Source organism: Sinocyclocheilus anshuiensis, unplaced genomic scaffold, assembly GCF_001515605.1.
Source record: "Sinocyclocheilus anshuiensis isolate Anshui unplaced genomic scaffold, SAMN03320099.WGS_v1.1 scaffold1050, whole genome shotgun sequence".
Lineage (NCBI taxonomy): Eukaryota > Metazoa > Chordata > Actinopteri > Cypriniformes > Cyprinidae > Sinocyclocheilus > Sinocyclocheilus anshuiensis.
In genome coordinates, this window is record NW_015536519.1 from 324,893 (window position 1) to 335,391 (window position 10,499).

At 43.6% G+C, this 10,499-nt stretch overlaps 1 protein-coding gene across 1 annotated transcript in view; it reads right to left on the minus strand.

The window, feature by feature from the left end:
* Nucleotides 1-5,993, minus strand: part of LOC107693500 (adenylate cyclase type 4-like) — a 15,543-nt gene extending 9,550 nt beyond the window's left edge. Inside the window, exons 1-6 of the mRNA XM_016492909.1 lie at nucleotides 5,502-5,993; nucleotides 4,120-4,317; nucleotides 2,609-2,758; nucleotides 1,278-1,423; nucleotides 658-769; nucleotides 443-570 (exon numbers count right to left, since the gene is read on the minus strand). Coding sequence (XP_016348395.1) covers nucleotides 443-570; nucleotides 658-769; nucleotides 1,278-1,423; nucleotides 2,609-2,758; nucleotides 4,120-4,317; nucleotides 5,502-5,993 — 1,226 coding nt within the window. The remainder of the gene's footprint in view (nucleotides 1-442; nucleotides 571-657; nucleotides 770-1,277; nucleotides 1,424-2,608; nucleotides 2,759-4,119; nucleotides 4,318-5,501) is intronic.
* Between the last annotated feature and the right edge of the window lie 4,506 nt (nucleotides 5,994-10,499).

Sequence of the window (10,499 nt, forward strand, 5' to 3'; positions counted from 1 at the left end):
TAATATACACAGCACACACACATATATTATGCAAACAAAAACATTTATTTTGGATGCGATTAATCGCGATTAATCATCTGACAGCACTATTATTAACACAACGATAAAAATGGACTAAAAATGACTAAAAATTGAACTAAAGTGGAAACAGAATATGAGCATTAATAAAAATAAAGAGTTAATTAAAAAGTATTAAAATAATAAAATAATCATTTAAAAGTATTATTAGCAATATAATAATAATAATAATAATAATAATTTAAAAAATTATAAAAAATGCAAAACACACAATTACAACACATTACAAAAATTTCAACTAAACTGAAAACAGAAAATATTACAATAATTTAAAACAATCATAGTCTATCGACGATACTATTGATACTACTATACAGTCTTATGACTGATACTGAGATGATGATTTTTGGATGGTGGGACTCACTTTATGGCCGTGCACATGTCCAGACCCATCTGAACGCAGTTGCAAGCGTGATGAGAGATGGGGTCAGGGAGACCTGACACGCAGTAATAACAGTCGCCCAGGATTTTAATACGCAGACAGCCGTTCTTCTGCAGAGAGAAGTCAGAGAAGAGAAAGAGCTGAGTACATAAACCCAAGAGAAACACTGAGAAGAGCAGAAAGGCAGATCTGCACACCTTAGCGATGTCGTCGAAGCGGCCGAAGAGTTTGTTGAGGACGGCCACGAGCTCCTCAGGTGTGCAGGTGCTGGAGAGGTGCGTGAAGCCCACGATATCAGCGTACAGGATACTGCAGAGACAAAATATCACTTTAATACACTACACTCGCTGGCTGTGAGGGGCTGGGCTTTGGGCTTGTGTGTAATCAGTGCACTTGTGTATTTCTACGTGTTTTTCTGTGTGTGTGTTTCTGTGTTTTTTGTGTTTTTGCATGAGTGTGTGTGTTTTGTGTGCATGTGTATTTCTGTCTTTTTATTTAGGTGTTATTGAATGTGTGTGAGAGAGTGTGTATTTCTAAGTGTTTTTGTGTGAGTGTTTTTCTGTGTGTGTGTGAGTGTGTGTGCGTTTTTGTGACAAATGAGGACATAAATTTGTATAATGACAAAGGTATGACATAGGTATTACAAGGAGAAGGTGACTTTTCAGGACATTACCCCATGTCCCCACTTTTCAAAACGCTTATAAATCACACAGAATGGAGTGTATTGAAAATCTGAAATAGCACAAAGTTTCCTGTGAGGGGTAGGTGTGTGTGTGTGTGTGAGTGTGCGTGTGTGTGCGTGTGTCTGTGTTCTCACCTGATGTCTCTGTGCTGTCGTATGTAGAGACTGTGGAAGTTGGGTCGGTTCTCTTCGGCGCTGCATTTAGCCGACAGACGCTTAACGATTTCCGTCTTCAGCTCCATGGCGATGTATCGCGGCAGCACCGACAGCAGCAGATGCTCCTGCACACAAGAGTTACTCGATTAAAAACTGTGTTTATTATTAATGCATTATTTATTTACAGTTTTTCTCGATTGCTCAATTCATGAAACAATTCACCATTTTATCACAACTATAAACACAATCTCAAAACTACACAGCAACTTGTGCAAACTTCAAACTTCCAGGTCAAAATCAAATAGTCAAAAACATGTTCTCTTTTGTCAGAATCAAACTTTGGCCTCAGATGACACACAAACCTGTCAAATACACAGACTACTTCACTGCCTAGAGAACACAGGAATCCTTTTGCTAGTCAATCACTGTTACAGTATACAACATGAATAGAGGATGCAGATACAGTAAAATTCAGCATTGAACTGTAAGAAAAGTTTACTGTCATTACACTACTGTAAAGAGATTTTACAGTAAATGAAAAGCACTAGAAGATAAAAGTTCAAAGACCAAACAACAGAATATACAGTAAACACACATTGGAATATACTGTCAGTTACTGTAAATAAATAAATACATTAATTAATTAATTCATTCATTCATTCATTCAGCATCCTCTGCCAATCTGCATTACAGTATTGGTAGTATCCTTATTTGTTATAGCAGTTTCTAAGTCTTCTGACAAAAGACTTCTCTGCCTCCCCTAGACAGCCGTCTCTCAGTTCTGCACAAATACAGTACATACTTGGCTACAAATCAGTTCAACAGCAATGAGTTTGAGGGTGTACAACATGTGCTACAGTATTTACTGTACATAGAATAATGAAAGTTCTCTCATCTGCAGCACTGCTGCTACTGTAATTATATTGTATGTGTGCTGTTTGAGTTCATTTTGTGATGCTTGAGTTAATTATATTGTGCGTTTGTGTTTTCTGAATGAGGACATGGTTAAACCTGTGCAAAATGATGGTGTTTTTGTGTAGAGTTTTGCAGAAAACACTGAGCAAATTGGAGCGTGTGTGCAAACAGGTGAAATGTGTTAAAAGTTTTGAGAATCGTGTCTTTGTTTCGAGAACTGTATGAATGGTTTGGAAAATTGGGCCAAATGAATCAGTTATAGTGTGTTAGCAATGGAGAACAACTGTAATATTTCAGCTCTATTCCAAAGCCTAAAGCAACATGCAGACGCTCAGAACCCCCTGCGGAGACACACACTCTGCGCTCTGAATGAAGTACAGTATGTAAATCTGTACCTGGTCGCGCTTCTGCTTGGCCTGTGTGGCGCGGTTTCTGCTGAAGTCCTCCCGCTTCTTGCTGGACTTTCTGTGAGCGTGTTCAGTGTGCCACAGATGAAACACACCCACGCAGTTAACACACATGAACAGCACAGCGTTCGCCACCAGCTGACACACACACACACACACACAGAGAGGGAGGTTTTGACTACGTGCAGCGGCAGGAAAATCATCTGGCGTCAGCTGAAGGTCACCGTTTGCATATAACATTTCCTCTGACCAGCCATCAACCACTCAGGTGTGTGTTAGTGTGTTTACATATATGTGTGTGTGTGTGTGTGTGTGTGTGTGTGTGAGAGAGAGCGGACAGCGACAGGAAGAGGAAGAACGCGACCTGATGAAGAAAAAGTTATTATAGACAACTACAACTAAAACCATTATAAAAATTATTACTTTTCGTTTACATTAATTACAAACATTTATAAAAAAATTATTTTTAGGCAACATTTCTCATATGAATATAGTTTAGCTTGATGTACTATATAATTAAAACAAAACAAAAACTGAATGTATTACTTTTTAATCTTTGCACTCAAATCTTGTTCAAATCAGGCATGTTCATAATACATGCAAAGCTAAATGATGGACTATTAAAACTGTACTATTCAAATGTTAAATGATTAAAATGTAGAAAAGCAGAGTTTCATGCTTCTTTAGGAACCCTCCGCTTTCAGAGTTTCCTGATTTCCTGGATGAGCATTAAGGATGTTAACAAATATTTTATACTAGCAATTTGTAATGAAAATATTTCTCAGCTTTGCATAACCAGAACTCTGTATTTCTGTCATGACAACTCTCGGAGGGATTGGCATGGTAATGTATATGACAATGTTAATGTATTTGGTCTTGGTGGAATAAATCTGCTACGCTGCTGCTACTGCTGCGGCAGAGCAAGTACCGAGACTTGTTACTGCCAATACTTCCACAACATGCTGCTGTGAGCATGTAAGAAATGCTGCTGCAAATATAACATGCATGAAATAACCCCTGTATAGCATGCATGAATCACCTTGTAGCAGATCTATACAGGTGGAGCTGGGGAAGGTGGAGGGTTTCTGAAGCAAGCTGCAACTGCTACGACAAGCACTAGTCATATATTTGAATGTTGAGCAGCGAGCTCATTGGCTACCGATACAGGAGAGAACCAATCAGCTGAGCCATGTGATGATGATGTCATTAGGTCAGATTGAGTTAGACCTATCGGACTGTGCCATCTAGAGTTTCATGCCAGAACTCTGTATATCTTCAGATATTAGATTACATTTAAATAATTTACATGACTTTTCCTTGTCTAGAAGCCACACCTAAAAGTACTTAAAATGAGATAATTACATTTATCTTCAAGATCTGTGTAATGGCAGAAAGCATGTTTCTGGCTTTAAAAAAAAAATAAAAAAATAGGATCCTTGTCATAAGGACTAGGACTAAATTAAAGTGTAAATGAATCTAAACGAGCATCCTCAGCTGACCTGCTCCCAGGCCGTGACAACACCTCCGGTGAAGATGAAGACGAAGGCGATGATGAAGAGCACGGACCAGATGAAGAGCGCCAGAGGCGTTTCTCCTCGCCGAACCACCGGCAAACACGGCAAACACAGCAGAAGCGAAACGCAAACACACACCACCACACACACCACTGCAAACGCCGCCACGTGAACGCTGAGGCTCTGGATGCGTGAGAGAAACAAACACTTCATTTAGACACTCAAGCGTTACACACACCTGCTGGAAAACACTGCTGAAGCTAGATTAAAGGAAGAGTTCATCAGAATGTGCTCATCCTCAGGCCAGGAGTTTGTTTTTTCATCAGGGTTGGAGAAATGTAGCATTGCATCAGTGTCTCAGCAATGGATGCTCTGCAGTGAATGGGTGCCATCAGAATGAGAGTCCAAACAGCTTATAAAAACATCACAATAATCCACAAGTTGTTCATATGTTAATTTATTACATAACCTATGAGGGTTTACGTGAATAATCACTAAGTGCCGCTGACAAAAAGATGCTAAAAGATGACTTTACATGTGTGTTCTGCTCCGTCTCTGAGCGCAGGCACAGAAATCCTCCTGAGGAAGTTTTCTTTCGTGCTTTTAAAAACATGAATAAATCTAATCAACTTTAATAAACATTTCCAGCACGTCCCATTTTGCAAAAGTCACGTTACATGATTTTACTGATTTGCATTAAAATTGACCTTTTATGCAGGAGCGAAAGCGCACTGCTGGAATGGGGCGTAATAATCGTTTTATCTCGATTATTGTATTTTTATAATCGTTGGAGTCCGAAATTGAAATCAAAACTGTATTTCAATTAACTGCACAGCCCTAGTCTGAATCAGGAGAGAAATCTGCACAGATCAAGCAGCGTTTAAACGGCTCTAAACTAATATGTGGCTGGATTTTGATGTGAGAGACAACAGCAGATGCACTTTTCACTGGAGGAATAGTTATTATGGATTATGGACTCCTATTTTAATTATAAACGTCTTAATGCTGGATTTGTTTCAGCTTTTGTCTTCTCCAGATGTTAACTGATGGACTGGAGTGCTGTGGATTACTTGTGGATTATTGTGATGTTTTTATCAGCTGTTTGGACTCTCATTCTGACGGCACCCATTCACTGCAGAGCATCCATTGCTGAGACACTGATGCAATGCTACATTTCTACAAACCTGATGAAGAAACAAACTCATCCTAATCTGGGATGGCCTGCAGGTGAGCACACTTTCATTTCTAGGTGAATTGTTCCCTATAGTGATCACCTTAATCAGGTAGGATCAGGTTTTTTCCAGCAGGGATGCACACAAAATTATGCATTTTTTGCAAACAACACAAGCGTGTCAGTCGGCTCTTACCCGGCCGGTGGAGGGGATGATGATGATGATGGTCACGCAGAAGAGGATGGCCAGCACTACTCCAGACACCAGCAGCGGCGTCTCCTCCAGACAGCGCAGAAACGCCATGTTCACCGCACGGAAACAGGAGCACGCGCCGCGGCCGGACGTCCGACGGGATTCGCTCGGTTCATCATCCACTATATACCTGCTGTGAGAGCTCTGAGAAACCTCAGTGTTGGCATTGGAAGTCCTCGAGGTCTCAGATAACGTCGCCAAACTGCGTCTCCTGTCAACACCATCAGGTTCAGCCCAGTCTGTGGACGTGCCTGGGATGTTCTGAGAAGAAGTATTGCTAAGTGCATTTCTGGTGCGATTGTTGCGTTCCTCGTCAGGATTGCGAGAGCTAAGACGGTTCTCATCCCTCGATGATGTACGTGGTTTCTGGGGTTCGGCGACGGTCCCGAGCCTGGCGATACCCAGCTCGATGGAGACCTTTGAGTTGTCCAACATGCCCGTCTTTGGGTTTTTGTTTGTGCTTCTTTTAACGTTTTCTGTCCAGCACAGTTTCAGCAAGATCAATAATGTCTGCTAAGGAGGGGTTAAATCATCCATTGTCCAAATCAGATCAGATCAGACAAATTCTGAGGGTTCGAGACCAATCAAGACGAATGTTTCCAGAGCTCCTCAATCTCTTGAAGTAAATCCATGTAGGGAAGCTCCGTTCCTCTCGAAGCGTGTCAGATGTGTTAGCCGTTACTTGAAGGACACTATGGTAAAGACGATCATTAAGTCAAAAGAAACACCTGAAACTTCAAATCAATAAACAGTATTATGGGTTTCCGTATGTCAACCACAATTGAAGAACCATTTTTGGTTCCACAAAGAACCTTTTGTGCAACACTTTTAAGAATAAAGGTTCTTTACTGGCACTGATGGTTCTATCCATGGAAAAAAAAAAGTTCTTTATAGTGAAAAAAAAGTTCTTTAGATGATTAAAATACTCTTTAAACTAAGTAAATGTTCCTTTTAAATGAATAGTTCACCTAAAAATTATAATTTTACTGAAAATTTAGTCCAAGATGTAGGCCTAGATGAGTTTAGAGAAATGCAGGATTACATCACTTGCTTACCAATGGATCTTCTGCAGCGAATGGGCGCCAAAACCATCATTAAGATTGTTAAACCATTGCTTTCAGTTAAAATATAAGTCCTCTATCTATTTGTTTGTTCCAAACATGCAGCTTTAGTCTTCTCCAGATGTTAACTGATGGACTGGAGTGCTGTGGATTACTTGTGGATTATTGTGATGTTTTTATCAGCTGTTTGGACTCTCATTCTGACGGCACCCATTCACTGCAGAGCACTCATTGCTGAGACACTGATGCAATGCTACATTTATCCAAACCTGATGAAGAGTGAGTGTCAATTTGAGTGTCAGTGTGAGTGTCAGTGTCAGTGTGAATGTGAGTGTGAGTCAGTGTGAGTGTCAGTGTCAGTGTGAGTGTGAGTGTGAGTGTCAATGTGAGTGTCAGTGTGACTGTCAGTGTCAGTGTGACTGTCAGTGTCAGTGTGACTGTCAGTGTCAGTGTGACTGTCAGTGTCAGTGTGACTGTCAGTGTCAGTGTGACTGTCAGTGTCAGTGTGACTGTCAGTGTCAGTGTGACTGTCAGTGTCAGTGTGACTGTCAGTGTCAGTGTGACTGTCAGTGTCAGTGTGACTGTCAGTGTCAGTGTGACTGTCAGTGTCAGTGTGACTGTCAGTGTCAGTGTGACTGTCAGTGTCAGTGTGACTGTCAGTGTCAGTGTGACTGTCAGTGTCAGTGTGACTGTCAGTGTCAGTGTGACTGTCAGTGTCAGTGTGACTGTCAGTGTCAGTGTGACTGTCAGTGTCAGTGTGACTGTCAGTGTCAGTGTGACTGTCAGTGTCAGTGTGACTGTCAGTGTCAGTGTGACTGTCAGTGTCAGTGTGACTGTCAGTGTCAGTGTGACTGTCAGTGTCAGTGTGACTGTCAGTGTCAGTGTGACTGTCAGTGTCAGTGTGACTGTCAGTGTCAGTGTGACTGTCAGTGTCAGTGTGACTGTCAGTGTCAGTGTGACTGTCAGTGTCAGTGTGACTGTCAGTGTCAGTGTGACTGTCAGTGTCAGTGTGACTGTCAGTGTCAGTGTGACTGTCAGTGTCAGTGTGACTGTCAGTGTCAGTGTGACTGTCAGTGTCAGTGTGACTGTCAGTGTCAGTGTGACTGTCAGTGTCAGTGTGACTGTCAGTGTCAGTGTGACTGTCAGTGTCAGTGTGACTGTCAGTGTCAGTGTGACTGTCAGTGTCAGTGTGACTGTCAGTGTCAGTGTGACTGTCAGTGTCAGTGTGACTGTCAGTGTCAGTGTGACTGTCAGTGTCAGTGTGACTGTCAGTGTCAGTGTGACTGTCAGTGTCAGTGTGACTGTCAGTGTCAGTGTGACTGTCAGTGTCAGTGTGACTGTCAGTGTCAGTGTGACTGTCAGTGTCAGTGTGACTGTCAGTGTCAGTGTGACTGTCAGTGTCAGTGTGACTGTCAGTGTCAGTGTGACTGTCAGTGTCAGTGTGACTGTCAGTGTCAGTGTGACTGTCAGTGTCAGTGTGACTGTCAGTGTCAGTGTGACTGTCAGTGTCAGTGTGACTGTCAGTGTCAGTGTGACTGTCAGTGTCAGTGTGACTGTCAGTGTCAGTGTGACTGTCAGTGTCAGTGTGACTGTCAGTGTCAGTGTGACTGTCAGTGTCAGTGTGACTGTCAGTGTCAGTGTGACTGTCAGTGTCAGTGTGACTGTCAGTGTCAGTGTGACTGTCAGTGTCAGTGTGACTGTCAGTGTCAGTGTGACTGTCAGTGTCAGTGTGACTGTCAGTGTCAGTGTGACTGTCAGTGTCAGTGTGACTGTCAGTGTCAGTGTGACTGTCAGTGTCAGTGTGACTGTCAGTGTCAGTGTGACTGTCAGTGTCAGTGTGACTGTCAGTGTCAGTGTGACTGTCAGTGTCAGTGTGACTGTCAGTGTCAGTGTGACTGTCAGTGTCAGTGTGACTGTCAGTGTCAGTGTGACTGTCAGTGTCAGTGTGACTGTCAGTGTCAGTGTGACTGTCAGTGTCAGTGTGACTGTCAGTGTCAGTGTGACTGTCAGTGTCAGTGTGACTGTCAGTGTCAGTGTGACTGTCAGTGTCAGTGTGACTGTCAGTGTCAGTGTGACTGTCAGTGTCAGTGTGACTGTCAGTGTCAGTGTGACTGTCAGTGTCAGTGTGACTGTCAGTGTCAGTGTGACTGTCAGTGTCAGTGTGACTGTCAGTGTCAGTGTGACTGTCAGTGTCAGTGTGACTGTCAGTGTCAGTGTGACTGTCAGTGTCAGTGTGACTGTCAGTGTCAGTGTGACTGTCAGTGTCAGTGTGACTGTCAGTGTCAGTGTGACTGTCAGTGTCAGTGTGACTGTCAGTGTCAGTGTGACTGTCAGTGTCAGTGTGACTGTCAGTGTCAGTGTGACTGTCAGTGTCAGTGTGACTGTCAGTGTCAGTGTGACTGTCAGTGTCAGTGTGACTGTCAGTGTCAGTGTGACTGTCAGTGTCAGTGTGACTGTCAGTGTCAGTGTGACTGTCAGTGTCAGTGTGACTGTCAGTGTCAGTGTGACTGTCAGTGTCAGTGTGACTGTCAGTGTCAGTGTGACTGTCAGTGTCAGTGTGACTGTCAGTGTCAGTGTGACTGTCAGTGTCAGTGTGACTGTCAGTGTCAGTGTGACTGTCAGTGTCAGTGTGACTGTCAGTGTCAGTGTGACTGTCAGTGTCAGTGTGACTGTCAGTGTCAGTGTGACTGTCAGTGTCAGTGTGACTGTCAGTGTCAGTGTGACTGTCAGTGTCAGTGTGACTGTCAGTGTCAGTGTGACTGTCAGTGTCAGTGTGACTGTCAGTGTCAGTGTGACTGTCAGTGTCAGTGTGACTGTCAGTGTCAGTGTGACTGTCAGTGTCAGTGTGACTGTCAGTGTCAGTGTGACTGTCAGTGTCAGTGTGACTGTCAGTGTCAGTGTGACTGTCAGTGTCAGTGTGACTGTCAGTGTCAGTGTGACTGTCAGTGTCAGTGTGACTGTCAGTGTCAGTGTGACTGTCAGTGTCAGTGTGACTGTCAGTGTCAGTGTGACTGTCAGTGTCAGTGTGACTGTCAGTGTCAGTGTGACTGTCAGTGTCAGTGTGACTGTCAGTGTCAGTGTGACTGTCAGTGTCAGTGTGACTGTCAGTGTCAGTGTGACTGTCAGTGTCAGTGTGACTGTCAGTGTCAGTGTGACTGTCAGTGTCAGTGTGACTGTCAGTGTCAGTGTGACTGTCAGTGTCAGTGTGACTGTCAGTGTCAGTGTGACTGTCAGTGTCAGTGTGACTGTCAGTGTCAGTGTGACTGTCAGTGTCAGTGTGACTGTCAGTGTCAGTGTGACTGTCAGTGTCAGTGTGACTGTCAGTGTCAGTGTGACTGTCAGTGTCAGTGTGACTGTCAGTGTCAGTGTGACTGTCAGTGTCAGTGTGACTGTCAGTGTCAGTGTGACTGTCAGTGTCAGTGTGACTGTCAGTGTCAGTGTGACTGTCAGTGTCAGTGTGACTGTCAGTGTCAGTGTGACTGTCAGTGTCAGTGTGACTGTCAGTGTCAGTGTGACTGTCAGTGTCAGTGTGACTGTCAGTGTCAGTGTGACTGTCAGTGTCAGTGTGACTGTCAGTGTCAGTGTGACTGTCAGTGTCAGTGTGACTGTCAGTGTCAGTGTGACTGTCAGTGTCAGTGTGACTGTCAGTGTCAGTGTGAGTGTCAGTGTGAGTGTCAGTGTGAGTGTCAGTGTCAGTGTGCGTGTGAGTGTCAGTGTGCGTGTGAGTGTCAGTGTGAGTGTGAGTGTCAGTTTGAGTGTCAGTGTCAGTGTCGGTGTGAGTGTCAGTGTGAGTGTGAGTGTCAGTGTGAGTGTCAGTGTCAGTGTGAGTGTGAGTGTCAGTGTGAGTGTCAGTGGGAGTGTCAGTGTCGGGGGGAGGGTG